Source organism: Schistocerca cancellata, chromosome 1, assembly GCF_023864275.1.
Source record: "Schistocerca cancellata isolate TAMUIC-IGC-003103 chromosome 1, iqSchCanc2.1, whole genome shotgun sequence".
In the NCBI taxonomy this organism is placed as follows: Eukaryota; Metazoa; Arthropoda; class Insecta; order Orthoptera; family Acrididae; genus Schistocerca; species Schistocerca cancellata.
Window position 1 is genome coordinate 389,538,641 of NC_064626.1, and position 23,707 is coordinate 389,562,347.

General features: G+C 37.4%; 1 protein-coding gene across 1 annotated transcript in view; it reads left to right on the forward strand.

Moving 5' to 3' along the window:
* The window catches only part of LOC126175458 (ribosome-releasing factor 2, mitochondrial), a 225,111-nt gene that overhangs the window by 196,848 nt on the left and 4,556 nt on the right, over nucleotides 1-23,707 (forward strand). The window contains exons 12-14 of the mRNA XM_049922265.1: nucleotides 3,383-3,582; nucleotides 13,364-13,459; nucleotides 13,574-13,720. Coding sequence (XP_049778222.1) covers nucleotides 3,383-3,582; nucleotides 13,364-13,459; nucleotides 13,574-13,720 — 443 coding nt within the window. The remainder of the gene's footprint in view (nucleotides 1-3,382; nucleotides 3,583-13,363; nucleotides 13,460-13,573; nucleotides 13,721-23,707) is intronic.

Consider the following 23,707-nt stretch of genomic DNA (forward strand, 5'->3'; position numbering starts at 1 on the left):
TGCTGGAAGCCAGATTTAGATGTGTCAGTCCTCAGCCAGTCATTCAAGTTTTTTTCATCAACATCCTCAAAACCGTTTAAACCAGTCACCAGCTCATTATTTGTGCAGTTGATATTTCTTCATTACTGAAATAGTGAAAATCACTTTCTTCTATACCCAGAAGAATTTTCCTCCGTGATCAAACTAGTGTATGTGGCTTTACTTCCTACCAGGCATCAGAAATCCCATGTATGGAATCTGGAATTGTCAACTTTTTGCATAATACCACCAAATCACCGTCTACTAGCATTCGCAGTAGATCAGCCCAGTTTAATTGTTGCAATTATGCTTTGATCCATTGGCTGTATGATGGCAGTCATGTTAGGAAGTAAAAACTTAGTTATGATGGGACCATCATCATATAATAGAATCCTTTCATTGTAATGTTAACAAGCAATAGAACAGTCTTCTGTAGCAATCCTTTCACCTCTAGAAACTGTCAAACCTCTGGTACAAAATGTGTGTGAAACAAGTTTTTGTAACTTTCACTATCCATCCATACTCCTTTTTGATTGTAATAATGTACAGTGATATCCATAGGTGTGACGTCCTTGAACTCTGAGGCCTTGTTGATTTTTTAATCTCTAATAGTTTCACTTTGTTGTTTCCAGAAGCATTAGTGACAAATTTGTAATGCATCCTTTAGACCACTTGTATCTACGAGTATGAAATTTGCTCATAAAAGCAAGAGTTCTGGTTGGTAGATATTTCCTATATGGACCATTTTTGTCTGCATTATAAATTTTGTCTGTTGTGAAATTGTCTTCTTCCAGAAATTTCTGGTACTCTTCCTGGAAGGAATCAGTTGCCGCAAGATTTGAATTAAGCCGCTCTCCTTGCAGTGTAAGTTTACAAATCCCATGATGTTTGAAATTGGTCAGCCATCCAGATGAGGCATGAAATCTCCCTGTAACCATAGAGCTCCATGAAAAACTTTACTTTTTTTTGGCACACATCATGCCTGAAACAATGACACCTTCTGATCATTTTTGGCAAAACCATTGCAAGAGAGCAGCATCTGATTCATCAGATGTAGATCTCTTGTTGCTTTATCATGCAAATGGTCCAGAACAAGAATTGAATTCCCTGACAAAATACTGTGTTTTCTGCAGGTTCTTTCTAATTTCTCAAATAGTCTGCATTCCAGTACCACAAATCAGCACTTAGTTTTTTCAACAATTTTCCCCTTCTCAAATCTTTCAGTTAACAGTAATTTCTGTTTTAATGTCAACACGTTTCTTTTGCTCTCCATCGTATGTTTTACAAATTTCTTTTAACTTGCTTTGTTGACACTTAAATGCCAATTAACATCAGAAAACTGAGTTTGTTTTCATTGTACATGGAATATGCTGGCCATTAACAATATAAATGGTACTCTGTTGTCATGCGACAGTTGTTTAAGCAACGGAAATTGCACTTATTGTTATATGATGGGCTGTTTCATATTGTTTGGTAGAGAAAAATATTGCACATCTCCCCTACTCCCAAATAAACTTCAAAGAGGATAATCCAAACACAAATAATTGGGAGTACACTTTATGTTATGTATTAAACCTTTGTGCACAAATATGATGTGTACTATATACCTTTGTCACAATATAACATTTGTAAAATCCGTAATTTGATAACTACATCAAAAATAAGTACAAATAAATAAATAAAATGCCAAGCAGAAGCTATGGCAGAGGTAATATATAAAGTGGTTGCCTTCACAAATGGAATAGTGACAGGATTGAAATGGGATGCACTAGATGTCTTGAACTGGGATTGTAAACAAAAATGTGACCCGTATAGTGACAGTCTGACCCCGAGAGATAAATAAGAATAAACTAAGATATTTTGTAAGTTGATTGGGATGCAGACTACCTTTTAGGAAGAGGAGTGTGCACTGATATGAAACTTCCTGGCAGACTAAAACTGTGTGCCGGACCAAGACTCGAACTTGGGACCTTTGTCATCTTTTCATATCAGCACACACTCTGCTGCAGAGTGAAAAATCTCATTCTGGAAACATCCCCCAGGCTGTAGCTAAGCCATGTCTCTGCAATATCCTTTCTTTCAGGACTGCTAGTTCTGCAAGGTTCGCAGGAGAGCTTCTGTGAAGTTTGGAAAGTAGGAGACGAGGTACTGGCAGAAGTAAAGCTGTGAGGATGGGACATGATTCATGCTTGGGTAGTTCAGATGGTGGAGCACTTGCCTGCGAAAGGCATAGGTCCCAAGTTCGAGTCTCAGTCTGGCACACAGTTTTAATCTGCCAGGAAGTTTCATTTTTGGGAACCTATTCCTCACTTGAGGACACAAGAAAAGGTAGTCAGAATCATTGTGAAGGATGCAGTGCAGTTGCTCTAATCAGGAATGATGATTTGAAGTGAGAGAGTGTTCCTTCGTGGCAGTTTAGTGAGGTCTGGTCGAATTATTATTATCATGACAGGATACAATAAGGGAGATCTGTTTGTGAACAAAAGGCTGTGGTGAAGGATTTGGGGTGGAGGGGTTAATTAATTATTTTTTTGGGAGGGGGGGTTATTAGCAACACCATACAATTAATGAACCCTCTATTTAACACTGGGTTTTGCCCTGCAGCTTTTGCAACTCAGTCATTAAAAATACAAACAGACCAGTTCACTAAGTACCTTCACACTGCCTTCAGGTACTGTGATGAATTACAATCTTGTGAAAGAAAGACAGCAGCTGGTGGCACTTACCCAGCAAAACTTAATTTGTGTGTGCAAGTATGTGTTCATGTGCTTGTATGTTCTCTCAAGGACAATACATGTTTAAAACCTGAGCAATAATGTTTTTTTTTTAATAATTCTGTCTAATGCTCACTGCTTCCCCTACACAGTAACTGATTCACTTTTCTCATATTAGGTTTTATATTCCAAACTGGAGTTTTTATGAGAAGGAAAGTTGCTACTCACCATAAAGTGGAGATGGTGAGTTGCAGATAGGCACAACAAAAAGACTCTCATGATTAAAGCTTTCGGCCATTGGCCTTTGTCAACAATAAATGCACACACACACAAACACATACACATACACACACACACACACACACACACACACACACACACAAATACGCAGCTCACACACATGACAGCAGTCTCAGGCAACTGAAACCACACTGTGTATGTGTATGTGTGTCAATGGCTGAAAACTTTAATTGTGAGAGTATTTTTGTTGTGCCTATCTGTGATTCAGCATCTCCCCTATATGGCGAGTTGCAACTTCCCTTCTCATAATATTGTTACATTCCATCCTGGATATTCCTTTGTTTGAAACTGGAAATTTTGTTGTGTGTTCATATTTATATTTTCTAATTACATAAAATTAATAATTCCAGGAAACAAACTGCAGAATGTCACAATTACATTGTCATTGACTCCTGATGCCGAGAGAAAAGGAAACAGCCAAGATTTATTAATTTTTGACCGGAGTCCTGATAGTGCAGCAAATATAGATTCAATTCCTTCAAAGTATATACAGCCACTCAAACAAGGAGCAGTTTCTGGATTGGCACATGGACCCAGGTTAAACTGTCCAGTAAGTCCTTCCTTTGTCTCTCTACTTGTTTTCTAATGTTTGGAAAATAATTAAATGTATGTCTGTAAAATTTCCCAACGTCTACCTAACTCCAAGACAAACACATATAAAGACATAAAATTAATGTCTTTTAGAACCAATAGCTCTTTCTTCCATCAGGTAAAGATTATAGGAAAAGAGGTTGGTAAGGCTTAAGAATACAGGAAGAGTTACAGAATAATCACTCAGGACTTTGCCCCAAGGAAGAGTTAACAAGCTGCACAAGAACAAAATTGGATTATTGACAATGGATGAAATTTGAAAACATGAGTACTGAAATGGCAAAGAGGGTAGTAGCCAAGCTCAATATGAAAGTTAATGTGAATCAAATGAGCTAAAAGAAGAGAACAAAGCTAGATATTAGAGGAATTGGAAAATACGGACCAAAATTAGGGAAATTGACAGAAAAGACAAGGAAAAGCTTTGGCAAAAGAAGAATGAAATAGAAGACGAAAATTACCTTAAATTGAGAACAGGCAGATATTGTAGAGCAAGTTCCCATCTGGCATTTTGTTCCTATAATTATCCTATCACAAAGCTCTCCACTTTCTTGATGTGATGAGCTAAGGGAAGATATAAAAATGGCATTGAGAAGCCAAAGTGACTCAGAACGTCAGATCACAAGAGATGTAGAAGGCATAACAAAGGAACTGAAAATAACAGTGAATTGTGACTGATGAAATTCAGACCCTGAAGTGTTACTGGGCTTCAGGCAGTTGCCAAATGAAAGGAAAAAAATTAATAACTGGAAATAAATGGAAAATAAACCAGAAATATGAAGTGAAAAGCAGATTGGAAGGGAGGAAACTAATGAGAACAGCATCAAATAAACTATAAAATGTAACAAACATAATTGTTACTATACAAACGTAGCTTTTCCTGGTACATGATAAGGTTACAAAGTGCACTGGAATGTAACCAGGTTGTGATGTAATCCACAACCAACCAATATTTCTGCAGCCAAGTCGCCTGCCATTCTCATTAGCATCTGCAAGAGATATACTTTATGTAGTGTAAATTTCATCCACAGACGTGAATGTTACAGACTTAAAACTGATGTTGATCATTGTCATGGTCTTTATCACAGTAATATTTCCAGTGTAAGAGAGAGTTTCCCTGACTGTTACAGCTCTCTGGAAATTTTACCAAACCAGTGACTTGCAGGACTAAGGGGAACCTGTAACTCTCTTTAGAAATTTATTTACTTCTTTTCTCTTATCTGCTACTTCTAAAAAAATGTATTCATTTGAAATAATGGCAAAAACATAAAGAAATGATGGAATCCTCTATGTTGAGATATACTGCAAGATGATGAGTAAAGTGATGGTGACTTTCTGTCATAGATTTGTTTGGTTGTTGTAGGTAAGTTTATTGCTTATATTTATCTGAGTAATAAAAGACGTTGTCATGGACTGACTGATATGCTACAACATGTGAGACTTCTAACTGTCAATTCAGATTTGAATTTTATTGATTTCTGCATATTTTTACTGAATATTTTAAACTGAACAGCTGTCCATGTATATGTTAAGTGTAGGATTGCTCACGAAGAAAAACTATGTTGAGTAATTCCATATAGACAACTTGATTATATGTGGAGCACAGGTGAGTAAATAATTTAAATTAGTTGCTAACAGAGGCTTCATCACAAACTTGACTTAAAAAATTAGAGAACAAACTCATATATGACTTTAAAAAAGCTACGATGAACTGAGAATAGATAGCTACTCATCACACAGAGGATGTACTGAGACGCACACGCGTGTTCATGCGCGCGCACACACACACACACACACACACACACACACACACACACACACTTGAAGTACTTTAGACAATGCTGTCAGAAGGGAGGCAGGATAATAATTTGAAACATCTGCACCATTGCCTTTGTAAATGGGCTTCATGATTGAAATTTCAGTCAGAGAGGGAGAGAGGTTAATTCAGGGAGACATGAACATGAATTTTTGTTAACTGAGTACAGAACACTTTTAACTGTGTACTTGACTAATTGTGTACATATATTGATATTTTGTTTTTGTCTTTCTTATTTCATACACTGTTATATTTGTGATTCTTGAGTTTCTCCCGGCGTATTTGATAATGAAAATATCCATGGGTGTGCTGCCGGTCTATAGTGTCCAACATGCCCGTTGGACACTATAGACCGGCAGCACACCCGTGGATATTTTCACTGTTATATTTGTTTTGTAAATGCCCAAACAAACAAACTTGTCATACACTGTTGTGAGATTTGTACTTATCTGTTCTAATGGATCAGAGAAATATTTTCGTTTTTTCCAGTAATTTAGTGACCTTTTATAAAGAGCCATTTCACCCTGTTTTCTCAGCAAAAATTGAAAAATGCTCATTAAAGATTTCTGCCACCCTATTTTTATTACATACTGTGTTTTGTTGTTTTCAGTGTTTATAAAACTGCCTTGCATCCTCTCTGAAAGGACAACAACAGTCTCATTGCTTATAACCCCAAGCAATTTTGGCTTCGTTACTAGAGTTATTCTTTTTGAGCTGGAATGTAAAATTTAAGATTTCTTAATAACTGTACTTAATATTGTGCAACATTTTTGTACTGATTTAGCTAGGCTGGGTTGAAGTTTTTGATCTGATATATAATACTTGCCTTCATTTGCAGGCAGTATTTACACCAATGGTTATCTGTGGCTTAATAGTGGCTTCCTTACTTGGAGCCCTGTAAATTAATTTTGAAAAAGTACTTTCAGTTATTTGTCCCACTTCACTACTGAACAAATTATATTTGGAACTTGGAATTTGCATTGCCTTCATCAAACACAGATCTCCAATCTACTTTTTGGACATATTTATATTTAAATTCCTCAGTATTTGCTTATTTATTGTCCAAAATACTTTTCATATTTTTGTACTGATTTAGCTGGGCTGGGTTGAAGTTTTTGATCTGATATATATTACTTGCTTTCATTTGCAGGAAGTATTTATACCAATGGTTATTCATGGCTTAGTAGTGTCTTCCTAGTTTGGAGCCCTATAAATTCTTTTCAAAAAAGTACTTTCAGTTATATGTCCCATATCACTACTGAACAAAGTATACTTGAAACTTAGGATTTACATTGTCCTCATCTAACACATACCTCCAATCTACATCTTGGACATATTTATATTTAAAGTCCTCAGTAGTTGTCTTATTTACTGTCCAAAATACTTTCCAATGAGACTCAGTCAGGTGCTTACTAATACTTAGATCATTTGTAGTGAGGTTTTTTGTCATCATGATCAGTGTGACCCCACAGAATTTGGTAAACAATTATGTCAATTGTCAGAGCTGTTGGTCACATGCATTGGGAAGGGGCAATTAGTGAAAATACATTTGTCATCATGAAATGCTTTCCATGTATTTCAGTAAACAAATACGATACCTCCAGAGAGGTCAGTGAAAGAACATTAAGTCAACCTGTAAAAGACAATTACCAATGATTGAACTTGCAGAACCCAAGTTGTCCAATCTTAGCATTACCAAAAATACTATAACCAAAGTAGACAGTAGCCTTTCAGGCTAAAAGGAGTTCATATACACTTCTACATTTCATGAGGCCATGTCATCCTCTGCAGAGTGTAGGAAGATTCGGATATTTGAAGATAACTGATTACCTGTGTACTCTGTGTGTGTTTGTGTGTGTGTGTGTGTGTGTGTGTGTGTGTGTAGCATATTTATGAGTTTCGAACTGACACTGAAAGTGTCTAGGTATCATAATATATGAAAAGGAAAAGAAAGAAGCTTCGACACCTTGTTGATGAAATAAAGTCATTACAGGCAATTTGGTTTTGGGAAGGATGGAGAAGGAATGCAGATGTGTCCATTTCATAATATGCCATAAATTATTTAGAGAAACCACAAAAAATGTGGAGGGAAGGAATGCAGGTGTGTCTTTTTCATAATATGCCATAAATGATTTAGAGAAACCACAAAAAATGTAAATCTGTATGGCCAGAGGGGAATCTGAACTTACTTCCTCCTGAATGTGAGTTCATTGTCTTACAAGTGTTTTACTTTACTTGCTCATAACATATGATTTTAACATTATAGCACTTGACATCTCCATGAATCATAGGCCTTGTCGCATTAGGTCTTGAGTGGTCCGACAATACAGATAACCATACTACAGGTGCAACCACAATGGAGGGGTATCTGTGATGAGACAAACATGTGATTCCTCAAGAGAGAGCAGCAGCCTTTTTAGTAGCTGCTGGGGCAACAGTCTGGATGACTGACTGATCTGGTCTTGTAAAACAGGAACTACTCATTTGAACAAAGCCACAAGGAAAACTAAAACTCCCAAGTGAGATGGTGCAGTAGTTAACACATTCAGGAGGACGACAGTTCAAACCTGCATCCGGCCATCGTGATTTAGGTTTTTGCATAACTTTCCTAAATTGCTTCAGACAAATGCCAAAATGGTCCCTTTGAAAGGGCATGGCCGACTTCCTTCCCCGTCCTTCCCTAAACCAATGGAACCGATAACCTTTGTTTTTGGTCCCCTCCCATGAATCAGCCAACCAAAGCCAATACTGACATTCTACAGGATGGAGTATGCAATGTTAGATCCCTTAATTTGCTAAGGAGGTAGAGGATTTAAAAAGAGAAATGATTTGGTTGAAGTTAGATGTAGTGGGAATTAGTGAAGTTCAGTGTGAGAAAAACTGGACTTCTAATCAGCCGAGTAAAGGGTGATAAATAAAAAGTCAAATAAGGGTAATACAGGAGAAGATGTAATAACGCATCAGAAAACAGAAATATGGCTAAGCTGTTATGAAGAGTAAAGTGAATGCATTATTGCAGCCAAGATACATGAAGCCAACATCCACCACAATAGAACAAGTTTATATGCCAGTCAGCTCCACAAATGATGAAAAAACTGAAAGACTGTATGATGCAGTAAAGGGAATTATTCAGATAATTAACAGAGTGGAAAACTTAGTTGCATTGGGCTTAATTGCATTGGATGACTGGGATTGAGCTGTGGGCGAAAGACAAGAAGTAAAACCAGTGGGAGAACATGAACAGGAGAAAGGAGTGAAAGAGGAAGCCACCTGGTAGCATTTTGCCTAGAACATAATTTAATCATAGCTATCATTTGGTTTAAGAAACATGAAAGAAGGTTCTTTGTGTGGAAGAGACCTGGAGACACAGGAAGGTTTCAGACTGATATACAATGGTAAGGGAGTGATTACAAAACCAGATTTTAAGCTGAAAGTCATTTCTAGGGGCAAGTGTGGACTCTGATGCCAATTTGTTAGTTATTAATAATGAGAAGGAAAGTTGCTACACACCATATAATGGAGATGCTGAATCGCAGATAGGTAGAACAAAAAGACTCTCACAATTAAAGCTTTTGGCCAGTGGCCTTCGTCAAAACACACACACACACACACACACACACAAACACACATACACACATGACTGCAGACACAGGCAACTGAAACCACAATTCATTTGTGACAGTCAGCACCTCCACTATATGATGAATAGAAACTTTCTTTCTCATAATTGTTACATTCCATCCTGGATTTTCCATTGTTTGATTTGTTAGTTATGAATTGTATATTAAAGTTTAAGAAATTGCAAAATGGTTGGAAATTAATGAGATGGGATCCAGATAAGTTGAAATAACCGGAGATTATTAGTGTAATGTTGGGGCTGTATGACGGGCAATCAGTCTGCCCCAACTGATTGGAATTGTTAAATAAGCTTTTGAGTGACACCAGCAGAATGGGGATTGGCACGTGTCATGGAGCAACACAATGCCCTGACTGAGCACTACATGCTTTGCACCAAAGTTTTCTCAATGATTCACAATATTTTACTGCATTGATGGTTTCAACTCAGGCAAGAAACTCAACAAGCAGAAAACAATGCAAAAAATGGCGTTCAGCAGTGGCTGTCTTAATTTGCAGCATCTTTCTGTGAAGAGGGCATAGAAATGTTGGTTTCTTGCAATGATAATTGTTTGAACAATGGTGGCAACTATGTGGAAAAATAGTTAGATACTCTTTCGTATAAAAATAAATTCTTGTTTGAAAAAATGTTTTGAGTTTTTTCCAAAATAGTACTTACTTTCTGGACGTACCACATAGTTGAAGACAAGACAGGAGCTGTAATAATTTGACAGAGCGCTGAAAGATCTCAGTTTAAACAAGGCCCCTGGAGTAGACAGTATTCCCTCATAATTATTGAGATTCTTGGGAGAGCCAGCTATGACAAAACCATTTGACCAGTTGTGCAAGATACGATACAGGAAAAATACTCTCAGACTTCAGGAAGAGTGTAGTAGTTTCTTTTCCAAAGAAGTCAGATGCTGACAGGTATGAATATCACCATGTTAAGATGAGCTTAATGAGTCATGATGCAATATACTGACACAAATTATTTACAGAAATATTGAAAAGCTTGTGGCAGCCAACAGCAGGGAAGATCATTTTGGGTGCAGGAGAAATTCAGGAACACAAGAACACTGACTTTGTGATTTATCTTAGAAAAAGAAAGTGAAACCTACATTTATGGCATTTGTAGATTTAGACAAAACGTTTTACAGTGTTGACTGGGATGTACTTGAGGAAACTGAAGATAGCAAGGATAAAATACAGGGAGCAAAAAGTTATATACAGCTTGTACAGAAACCAGACTTTGACTCTTATGAGTCAAAGAACATGAAAGGAAAGCAGTAGTTGAAAACGGAGGGAGCTAGGGTTGCCGTCTATTTCAGAGTCATTCTGTCTGTACACTAAGCATGATGTGAAGGAGACAAAGGAGAAATTTGGAAAGGGGGCTAGAGTTCAGGAAGAATAAATAAAAACTTTGTTGTTAGCTGATGGTGTAAGTCTGTCACAGATGGCTAAGGACTTGGATGAGCAGGAGAATGGAATGGAAAAAGTCTTGAAAAGAGATTATAAGATGCAAATCAATAGAAGTAAATCTAGGGTGATAGAATGTATTTGCAGTAAGTCAGGCAATACTGAGGGAATGACCATAAGTTTGCTATTCAGTTTAGTGTTAGAGCGAAGTGGGGAAGGCCAAAAAAAAGAAAAAAAAAAATGCAGGGAGACCAAGGTTTGAATACAGTACAGACATTCAACTGGGTGTGAGTTGTAGTATTTATTTGGAGATGAAGAAGCTTGCACATGGTAGACTAGCCTGAAGGGCTGCATAAAACCGTCTTCAGACTGAAAACCGCACCAATCACACTTAGCACTTGATACATACAGTGTATACACATTCACAAATTGAAGATCAGTGTCCTATCCTCTGCTCTCTGACCATCATTTACATTTCAAGTGCAGTGTCTCTCAGCAAAAAGAAAAACACTGCATCACTCTCCTACATGCATGTATGATATTACTTCTTGATGGGATGAATGGTGGTATGAAACTGTAAGCAAATGAAATTCACATTGGTTTAGGCTGTGGTGGATAATTTTTGCCGAGAACTGTAAATGTAATGAAAGCTCTCACAGTAATGAAAGCTCTTGCCTGCATTTGCAAGTTGCAAATATGACAGTATTCCTTATGTAGTGTATTGGATGAGATCAGTATGATTAATACATATTATCCACTACATGCATGCATTGCATCACATACATGGTAGTATGCTTAATTTTATCTTGCTGCAGGTTGGGCCAACCAGCTGTCGTGTCATATACAGGCTAACAGTATCAACCTAGTTATTGATGCTGAAGAGTGTTCTAAACTCATATAAAAGCATGACACAGTGATCTTTCTCATAATAAGCAGCTTTGCTTTCATGTAATATTGTATGCCTTTCTATTCATATGAACTTTGCTATTACCTACTTCTGTATCATGCCTCACTACAGAATTTCTTTTAAAATTTTCTAATACTGTGCATTGTACAAGTGATTCTTCAAGTGACTTCACTCTTATAATGAAGGGGTAACTCGTATTGAGTGTAATTATTGCCACATCTTATACTGAGTATTCAAGAACAATGTCATTGTCCTGGAGTGCTTATTGTAAATTAATTAGTGTTTTTTAAAGTACACTTGTCATTTGCTCAGAAAGGAAAGTTTATAAGCAATATGTGTTACCAGTTTTGGCTTATAGCAGTGAGACATGGATTTTAAAAGCAATAACTTATTCAAAAACTGAAGTTTGACAGGATGCAATTGAGAGATGAATCTTGGGAATAACTAGGAGAGATGGGAAAACAAATAAATGGATCAGGAAACAAGACTGCAGTTATAGACATAATTCTAATGGTTATGAAAATAAAATGGGGGTGGATGGGACATGTAAACAGGTGAATGGCTGGTAGATGAATTAAGGAATTAGATTCCAATTACTAAGAAAAGTTTGAAACCCCAATCTAAAGAAAGGTACATGCATGATATTATGCAAAAAATGCAGCATGTAGCTAGAACTTTTAAAATGTGGGAAAGTGAATAGAAACACATTCTCTCTCTCTCTCTCTCTCTCTCTCTCTCTCTCTCTCTCTCTGTGTGTGTGTGTGTGTGTGTGTGTGTGTGTGTGTGTATCTCTATTCATTTAGTTGATTCTGTCTTTCCATTATGCCATGAACTAAAATGCGCCAATTTATTGTGTCCTGTTCTTGCATGCTTTCCAGGTTGGAATCCATCATAGTCTCAACCTTTGCTGCCCTCTCCTCCTTGTGCCTTTGATCTTCCCCAGCATTGATGTCTTTTCCAGTGAATCATATCTTCTCATAATGCATCCAAAGAAGGTCAGTTTTTGTTTTGGTATGAGACCTTCCAAGGATCATCAGGTTCTATTTTCTGCAGTACCAACCTATTCATTCTCTTTGTGGTCCATGGAACTCCAAAGAGTTCCCTCCAATACGACAGTTTGAAGGTGTCTATTCTACCCATTCAGCCTTTCTTACGGTCCAGGTCTCATCTCTGTACATCGCAGATGGAAAGACCATGACACTTATTATACAGCTCTTTGTTGTTGTGCTTCTACTCCTTAAAACATTGTCAAAGTTGGACATTGCCTTTCTACCAAATAACAAGCAGCTCTTGATTTTGTGGCTACAGTTACTATCAGCAGAACTCTAAGAGCCAAGAAATTGAACATAGAAACTACCTCCATTTTTGCTCCTTCTTTTTGCCATGAGGTGATAGGTGTAGTTGCCATATTTTTCATTTTCTTGGCATTCCTTCTTTCATATTCAGTAAGAGGATCTCTTCTTCACCTTCTGCCATCAGTAAGGTATCATCTGCTTGTCTAAGGTTATTTATATGTATCCAAGCTATTTTAATTCTGGTTTCGTCTTTGTCTGTGAGATCTTATCTGGCAACTGATGGCATATTGTGGATCATATGATGAATTCCTTGTTTTTATAAACACTAAGTGTTTATGCTCTGTCTGCTAGCATAGTCTGGAACAATAAAAATAGTCTAACATAGACAATTAATCCAAAAATAAGATGCAAGTTCATGAACTCTGATAGTTGATTGTAACTCAGTGGAGATATTATTGAGGAACTAATTGTGAATAAGCCTTATATTTTTTCTTCTAGCCACACTTCCTGTTGCTTTAAATCAACAACTAACTCATCTCCTATATTCACTGTTTTTAATTTTTTAAACACTGTGTTTTTTTGCGTTTTACTTATGAGAGTTTGTGTCATGAAAGCTGAAATGTGTATCCAAGCTTGTATGTTTACTTTCCCATTGTTCTGCTATAGTTTAATACATCCTGTAATTTTTATTTAGGTCATCAATATCCATATCATATTGCACTGGATTGAAATTGGAAAAGGGACATCTGAAACTTTTGTGTCTGCAGCCATGACTCAGTGCATCAAAAAGGTTAGAAGAAGAACTTACTCCATCCTGATGTTCACAAAATTTATATGGTATATTGACTAAATGTTTATATCACATTTTCTCTTCATTATTTTGTTTCTTTTTCTTGTGTTTTAGATGTTGACAGAATCTGGTACCATTTTACTTGAACCTGTTATGAAGGTGGAAGTTGTAACAACAAATGAATTTATGTCAGTAATTCTAGCTGATCTTTCACGGCGGAGGCCATTAACGCAGGAAATTGAAGACAGGGGTTTGAACAGAGTAATTTCAAATTGATAATAGGACAGTTCAACTGCAGGAGAGAAATGTTTCAGTAACATATCAGATGAAACCATGGACAGTGACTTAATATATGTGACTTGGTAAAATTCTGAATTTGGTAATGTTCTTTTCAGAAATTAAATGAGAGTTTTGAACAGATGCAAGTACTTTATTATGAGATGATTTCATTAAATTTGTATTGTTAATATCTTCTTGGATCTTAAAATCCTGCTGATTTGTTGTTAAGGAATCGCCTCATCTGTTTTATCTTCACTGCCAGTTTATGATTATGAATTGGTAGGTTTCATCTGATGACTGGGTGCTCAAACTTCTCTCCTGCTGTTACAATCATACTAGAGTTCACTTTCTCAGCAATAAATCTCTCTCTCTCTCTCTCTCTCTCTCTCTCTCTCTTTCTCCACCTCCCTCCCTCCCTCCCTCCTTCCTCTCCCCCCCCCCCCCCCCCCCACACCTCCTTCTGTTAGCAAACTGACATCTTACTGATGCCTCAAAACATATTCTATCAACTGGTCCCTTCTTTTCGTCAAGTTGAGATGCTGATTTCACGTTAAACTCACTTTGGTTGTCTGATGTATATGTTAGTTATATTAATTTTCTTAAAATTACCCAAAATTTGTGTTTCTTTAAACAATACCATCTGTTTCTGTTGTTCATAGTGCTGCTCCTTTGGCTGCTCCTACTCCTTTTGTTCACTCTTTCTCCTTCTTTGAACAGCACCAATAGACAGACACAGGATGCAATTATGATATCAGCAGCTTGCAGATTTCCATAAGAAGACATTTATTTCATGTAAAGTTCCACGAGGAACTGTAGTACATAAATATTGGGATTAGTGATGTACTTGTCACATTTGCAAATTTGTCATGATTATATAACTTTGTGAGTTACTATTTCCTACTACTACTAATAGTAGTAGTTCACAAAATGAAAACAATGTAGTATCTTATGTCTATAATTTCAGTGAGTCACTGTTGGAATAGGCCATCTCTTACAAATACCTGGGTGTAACACTTTGTGAGGATATGAAATGGAATGATCACATAGGTTCAGTTGTGGGTAAAGCAGGAGGTAAACTTCAGTTTATTGGTAGAATACTGGGGAAGTGCAATCAGTCTACTAAAGCGATTGCTTACAGATCACTCTTGAGACACATCCTAGAATATTGCTCAAGTGTGTGGGACCCATACCAGATAGGGATATTGAACTATACAGAGAAGGGCAGCATGAATAGTCACAGGCTTGTTTAATCTGTAGTAAAGTGTCACAGGAATACTGAAATGGCAGACTGTTGAAAACAAATGTAAACTATCCCAAGAAAGTCTATTAACAAAGTTCCAAGAATTGGCTTTTAATGATAACTCAAGGAATATACTGCAACCCCCTACCTATTGTTCACACAGAGATTGTGAGGGTAAGATTAGAGTAATTACTGCAGGCACAGAGGCATTCAAACAATCATTCCTCCCATGCTCGATAAGTGAATGGAACAGGAAGAAACACTAATAACTGATACAATGGGATGTAGCCTCTGCCATGCACCTCATTGTCGTTGGCAGAATATAGAGGTAGGTGTAGATGGGAGCATCATGGAGATGTTCAATCAACTCCAGTAGCAGACACTGCAAGAGATCAGGATGTAGATGTAGTGTAATAAGTTGAAGCAGCAAGTAAACACAAAAGTTGGAAAACCAGAAAAATGACAACAACCAAATTCTGGAAAGATCTCTTGGAAAAATGAAAAGGTTTATAACAGATCTGATAGATTGAGTAAAAATTTGGAGAAGAAATTTTGTAAGAATGAAATTAACAGCTGCAGATAACACCTGAACTGATTACAAAAATGTTAAGTATTGGATATCTCTTGGCAGTGATCAATAGTATGGATTATGCTCAAATATCTGACCAGCCTGCAAGTGGAAATGGCAAATCTGTTCAGTAAAATACAGTAAACAGGAAACATCAATGATTTGCTAGAAAATGATGGTGTGGTTGCACAGAACTACATTTTATTTGGGCTCTCACGCATACATACAAGTACTGTTTACCCAAAATTCTCACAGAGGGGACTATATGCACAAAGTATAAGCTTCCTGAGTCATCAACAGTGAGGAATAAAGGCAATTCACAATCAGAATGTTATAATTAGGCAAGCTTTCAGAACGAGTGGCTCCTTCTTCAGGCAGAAGGGCTATTGGGAAGGAAGAAGGGTGAAAGGAAAGGACTGGAGAGGCCTACGAAAAGGGGTAGATTTCGGGAAAGACTACCAGACACAGAGTCTTTCCTTCTCATCCTGTGCAGGAAGTCTCCCCTGAACCACAGTTCTGGGCGACTTTCCCCGAAATCTACCCCTTCCTCTAGACCTCTCCAGTCCTTAACTTCACCCCTCTTCCTTCTCTTTCTGCCTGAAAAAGGAGCCACTGACTCTGAAAGCTTGCCTAATTATAATCTCCTTTTATGTGTGTATTCTGCTGTCGCTTGGTGAGTAGATTTTTTTATTGATATTCTAGCTAGGCTGCTCATCATTGATGTGTCATAAACAGCAATTGTGAGAACTTTGTTAATACAGGTGGGTTCTACTAATTAATTAATAATTTTAAAAATAATAATTATAATAAAAAATTTCTGGTGTTGCATAAAAGGTGCAGCAATAGTGAAATTGCTCGGGAGTGTGCATCTCAACTAGTTGATGCACACTCAAAGCAGTCAGGCTTATGATTTTTTTGTATACATGAAATATCTGTAACATATAATAATGTATTATTTATTGAAAGTTGCGTGAGCCTTGAAGTCATTTACCCCTCTTCTTCTTTAAAGGCAATGTTACAGTGTCCAGATTGCTCTGCTTAAATTTCCTACTTCTCCAAAGGATTACAGGTACCAGTGACACAGATAGATAGGTCAGGTGAAATAAAGAACTAACAAGTGACATTGACTGTGTATCATATGAATTAATATATTTCACTCTATTAGTGAACTAAACAGAAATCCACATCCTCTATCATCGATGGGTAAAGACAGACAGTACAACATTAATGAAACTACCGATAGGACTTTTTACAAAACATAAGAAAATTAATGTTCTTCGTTTTTCTTGCTATCTCCATAGGCTTGATTGCTGTGGGCACACTGCATTGTAATTTTTGCCATAAACTACATAGGCTGATTAATGGATAACAATAAACAGAGAAAAATAAAACATATACCCGTATAGGTAAACCAGCATAAGTCCGAATATAACTGTCCCCCTTCTCTATACTGGCATGGTCTATGATTGCCAGACAACATTATGCAGTAGTGGTGCCCTTTCTACATACAATTATAACATATTAAAATTTATTTTCATTTATAACTTATATTGTATCTTTGGCTTGACAGGGATTTAAAATACCTTTATTGATGGCCAAACTTATTTTAATGTATACCCTAGATGTGTCAGCTTTCTCTTATTTGACAGTTTTATTTAGTTATTCTGAAAGTTTAATTTTCCAAGTCCATACCAGGACAAAGGGCATGTTTAAAGCTAGAATCTGTGGCTCTAGTATAGTGGAGTAACTGCTACATACCTTTTGCAGGTCTACATTCACATACGTTAAGCAATGTTTATCGCATGCACACCTCATTGGTGCAACATGGCTGGACAGTACAGTTTGTTTTCACAGTTTTTAGATAATGATGAATTTCATGCCATCAAACTGTCCATAGAGCTGCTCCATAGGATAGTATGTGTAGGTGAGTGCGTGACTGAGAGTTTCCACTGCTGCAAGAGAAAGGCTCATCATTTCCAACCTATGGTACTGTAACCACATTGTGCATCACATATGTCAGTGTCCAAGGTGAACCCATACATTCAGCATCACATCAAAGATCTCATCAAACTTGAGAGAAGTCCATAAATTTTGTCACCTTATATGGTCCCTCATAGCAAAGTCTAGCATCCCTTGCTGCTAGAAATGAACTGAAAATATTTGGGTTATTGTAAGCAGCTGCACCTTCACTCACTATTACAAACATATATAAATGTAACCTTTTTTTATCACATGTGCCAAGCATTTGATAAATGAAAAGTAACTCTTGATGTCTGATTTGTCAATACATAAATGGTTTCACATAACATGTTCAAAATAAGCATTCCAGTTTAACATGATATGATTTAACCTAAGCATACATAAGCTTATATCTACATGTTACTATCATATCTCCGGATGAAGAGAAGAACAAGTTCTACCAAGACCTCCGACATGTCCTTAGGGATATTCCTTCTGCAGATAAACTTCTGTTACTTGGTGATTTTAATGCTCGTGTTGGGAATAATTTCAGTGCTTGGAATGGAGTCCTCGGTCGCCATGGGATTGGAAAATGCAACTCGAATGGCTTGGATCTTCTAACTCTGTGTGCCGAGTTTGAACTCTGTCTGACAAATACATATTTTCGTCTGCCTGAAAAATATAAAACGACATGGATGCATCAGCGATCTAAACACTGGCACCTTCTGGATTATGTGATAGTACAGAAAAAAGATCTTGGTGACGTACTGGTTACACGTGCAATGAGAGGTGCTCAGGGATGGACAGACCATTGACTTGTGAGGTCCAAATTAAAGATAACTTTGAAGGCGTCATGCCGAGCTTCACACAAAATACCAACAAAATTGTCCTGCAAAATCTTGGCCAATGATCAGACTATGAGAGCAAAACTGGATGAAAAATTTGGTGTTGATGGCCTTTTGATATCTGAATCTGCCCCTGTAGATGAACAGTGGAGTGCATACGCTAGCAGACTGCGTGGCTGTGCTTCAGAAGTCTTGGGGAAAGCCTCAGAAGAAGCACCAGGACTGGTTTGACGACTCAGATCCAGAGATCAGAAAGCTAATTAATGATTTCAGAACCTCTCTTCGCACCCCTGATGATAACAAGCGTAGAGCAGCGCATTACAATCTGAAAGTGAAGGTACGTGCTCTCAAAGACAGTTGGTGGGCAAATAAAGCAAATGAAATACAGTTATATGCCGACACACACCAAATGGGCAGATTCTTTGAGTCCCTGAAAACTATCTTTGGTCCAAGAGCTGGGAAGATAGCACCAGTCTATAACAAAGATAAACGTTGTCGGCTGACGCAACAGAGTGACATCCTGTCTCGGTGGGTGGAACATTTTAATGACGTTCTTAATCCCGACCATCAGACAACCGATATTCCATACATAGAAGCACTTGAAGACCTGCCAGTTGAGGAACAACTTGCGGATGCCCCTTCCTACCATAAATTCATTTCAGCACTGGCTAAGCTGAAAAATGACAAAACAGCAGGATTAGATAACTTGCCATCAGAGCTATATAAATATGGGGGGCCAAACATCAAGAAACCATTGTTTGCTCTGATCTTAAGGATTTGGGAGTATGAAATGATTCCACAAGACTGGAAAGATGCTTGTATTTCCAAGATTTATAAAGCCAAGGGTGACATATCAGACTGCAGCTCCCACAGGGGCATTTCTCTTCTCTCAGCAGTGGGAAAAGTCATTGCCCACATAATTAACACCCGGTTAACACACTTTGCAGAAAAACTGCTACCAGAGACCCAGTGTGGCTTTTGCCCAAACAGAGCCACAGTGGATGCCATATTTGTTGTCAAACAAATGCAAGAGAAAAGCTTAGAGCAACATCGGCCTTTGTTCATGTGCTTTGTAGACCTGGGAAAAGCTTTTGATCGTGTCCCACAGGAAGCTCTCTGGATTATACTAAAGAAAACTGGGTGCCCTGACAAAATTGTCAGTTTGATTCGGCAGTTTCATGAAAACATGATGGCAAAAATCCGCCATGAGGACAAGCTCTCAGAACAGTTTCCCGTGACATGTGGTGTAAAACAAGGCTGTGTTCTGCCTCCCACACTCTTCTCACTTTACTTCGCAGTTGTTATGAGAGACGCGACCAAAGCCTGTAGTAATCAAATTAGTCTCGACACAAGGACAGACAAAAGTGTCTTCAACATCTCTCGCCTCAGAACAAAAAGTCGCGTAACCAAACTATCCATCTTAGAGATTCTCTACGCGGATGATGTATGCATGATGGCTAATTCTTGCGAAACTCTTCAGACTTATGTAAATCTGCTAAATGCCTCCTGCAGAAGATTTGGCTTAGCCATTAGCATCACTAAGACGCAAGTTCTCAAACAGCCACTTAGAGGTCTTAATGCAGATGACTCCAGTATTGAAATAAATAACAAACCCTTGCAAAATGTGTCAAAGTTCAAATACCTGGGAAGCCAAATTAGAAGTGACAACAGCCTGACAACGGAAATCGCAGCGCGTATAGCCAGCGCAGTCTCAGTCTTCGGTAAGCTTAATGACTGAGTATGTAAATCACATGATCTCAAACTACAAACAAAAATTGCAGTCTACAAAGCAGTAGTATTTTCCACCTTACTCTATGCCTTGGAAACCTGGTGCTGTTACAAAGCTGACGTTAAGAAGCTAGATAAATTTCATCTTCGATGTCTGAGATCAATTCTGCGCATCAAATGGGAAGACCGTGTCCCAAACACGGAGATTTTGCGCCGCGTGAAACTGGCTGGTATTGAAGCTTTAATAATGAAACATCAACTGAGATGGAGTGGTCACATAGTACGCATGGATGACAGTAGGCTACCTAAAGCGGTGTTCTACTCGCAGCTCTCGTGCGGGAAGAGGAGGAAAGGTGGTCAACACCTGCGATATAAAGACACCATTAAACGCCACCTTGCAGCCTGTGGCATCCCAAGCAACCGTTGGGAGGAGCTAGCATTGCACCGATCGGAGTGGCGATCAACTGTACATAAGAGCATCGAACAATTCGAGCAAAAGCGTCTAATGAACCTGGATGCTAAAAGAGAGCTCCGAAAATCTCAGCTCAAGCCTGTCTACACGTATACTTACAACTCTGCTGGTCAGCTTCACTGTGCTCCATGCAACAGGATATTCAAAGCGAAATTCAGATTCACGAGCCACATCCGAGCCTACCACAACAAGGACAGAGAAGACTGACAGAGTCGCTGTCGCCAGACACGGCGAGGAGGACATCATCATATCGAACACATATAAGGTACAATTTATGCATATTCACATCTAGGTTCATTAAATATTTATAACTTGTGCAGGAACAACATTGCAGTACCACCATACGTCCTTTAAGATTTTACTTTCACCATTAGGACCCATATAACAACATCTTATGACACTTTAAATACACAATATTTGATATTTTCTTTGCCCATTCAAAGACTGTTTGTCTCTTACAGGTTTGTCAGGTTTGTCATGAGCAGGTAACTCTTTTAATTTTTGAGTTCATTGAATAGTATTAACTTACATAAAATAACAATTTTTTTTCCCCAGTTTCGAGGTTGAAAGGACAATATACATTTTTACAGTTTGATGATATGCATGAACCACTGTCCTCACATTTTGTCTGACTCACACTCCCGTAAACCGAGATTGCTAACAAAAGAGAAGAAATCTTCATTAAACATTAACCAACACAAGCAAACATAACTAAACTTAGCCTTGCCTCTCTCAAGTCTACTAGAAAAGCCTCTATTGATCTAAAAGGGGAAGTAACAGGGAATTGAAAGAAGCATTTTTTTTTCCTCTGCTGCAAAATCCATCATCTACACTCCATAGAATAACTGAGAAGACTCTTTGTGCACACTTCTTTGTATCTTTGTGAAACTACTTACTTTGTGTTTGCTGAACTAATTGCAGAATTCTGACAATGAAGTGTCATATAAGTTATCAGTATTACTTGTTTGAAAGTATCTGCACTGCACTGAGTGTAATTCAGTATCTTCAGGATAGCACCCTTGTGCATATAATATACTTAAATATGTCACTATGAAGGTTGTGTCAAGAAAATGTAGTAGAAGAATGTTCGGTCAAGTCATGATCCCATGTAACTACATCATAAATACTCATATTTGGCATTCATACCAATAGCTTGCACTTTATAATCTGTGACCTGATGCCTTTTTGCCTTGGTAGTACTAGACCTAAATTTCATTTAACAATATTCTATGTAGTGTAATCACTCATTGCCATTGTCACATTCATACACACAGCTTAATAATAACTTATAAGCTAAGAACGTAATTGCTCTATGGCTAAATAATGTATCATTTTTCTCCTCTTACACATATCTTTTTAGTTTATGTATGTGTAAATTCATCAACAGCTTTTTAATTCTCAAAACCAATCCTCCTTTTATAAAAGCACAAATATTCAGAGCATTCCTGTCATTTCCACTTACCTTTTCCAGTCCTTCCATATTCATGCTATGATTACACCTGCAATTAAAAGGTGTTGTTGGAGATGGACACAACCTCATTATCTTTCTTAGTTTGTTCGTAATATGACCATAGTCCTTCAATTATTCTTTCTTTCATTGTTTATAGATACTTTCCTAATAATATTTTATTCATTGTGTATATAACTACCATGTAAATTTGTGTACACTGTAAATAGCAGTGCAGTGTGTAAATTGCTTTCTTTAGTAAGTCATTCTTTCTTCTTCTGTAAATTTTATTTTATTTTAAACCTGCTTACTGTATTGATTTTATCCTTATAGTGTAGACTCCTTCATTTTTATAGTGGTTAACTTATATTAAAACCTCCAGAATATAGCTTATTTGATGCCAAGTTTGCATTGCATTCAGCATGCTAAATGGTGTGTTGGACTGAACTATTTCTGCATATGCACTGAGGTTGTTGACCTATGTGTTAGCTCCTACTACACCTGTGCATTCTCTCTCTCTCATAATGTTACTGCACACATTTACTTCTCAAGTGCATTGTCACATTGTATTTGGAAAATGTACATATTGTGGAATGAATTGGCACCATTGTGATTGTGCTTGATTTTCAGACTTCTTATAGCCTTTCAACATTAAACAGAATCTTGAATTACTTTCACTTATCTAGCTTCCATTTAAGAACATATAAATAAATAAGATGAAAATTTTCTCTGAAAACTAAGCAAACAATTGTTATATACATATTATATTGACATATGTCAGTTGTTGTTGTATGGTGCTTCAAGTGAGGTTTGATCTTTGTCCAGTCCTTTTAGTGTACAAATTCTCTCCAATCTTTGTGTGGATAAAATCCCTTGTCCTTTCCACTATTAGGGCAGGGTGATCTGTATGGAACTGGATGTGAAATTTCAGTAACTACAAATGGCCCAGTCTTCGAAAGCTGCCATTTACGATTGAGCTTCCCATATTTTGTAGATGTAGGATGCGTCTGTAGTAATACATCTTGTCCTACTTCAAACTGTATAGTGTGCCTAATCTTTTCTCATATGAATTTTTCCTCTATTCTGCCTTTTCCTCCAAATTAATCAAAAACTGGTTTACTTTTTTTTCTCTCCTGTAAGTATCTTGGGCAATGGTTTTTCCCATTCATCAACTTCCCTCCTTTTAAACAATTGAAAATCCAGGATGGACTGTAACAGTATTATGAAAAGAATAGTTGCTACTCACCATGTAGTAGAGATACTGATTTGCACGTAGGCACAACAAGAAAAGACTGTCAGGAAATGAGCTTACAGCCAACAAGGCCTTCATCAAAGATAAAACACACACACACACACACACACACACACACACAAATACAACTGTCACAAACATTACTGCAGTCTCTGGCTGGCTTCAGCAGCCCCTCTGTTTGGTATAAACGAGTCTGTTGTAATTCCATTTGTGATTTCCTTTGAAACTTCATTTGGACTTTTGGTTTCCTCTGTTACCATAATTATTTCTTGTATTATTGTTGTTGTATGGGACATACAAGTGCCAACCATGCTGCTTATTGTCACTGTTGCCATTTTCCTGTTGAATATTTTTCAAGGGCACACACTGCTTATTAATGTTTTGTGGTTGGGACACCTCCTTGTCATATATTAGGTCGATCAAGTCAAGTACAGATAAGAAATACTCAGTATAATTTT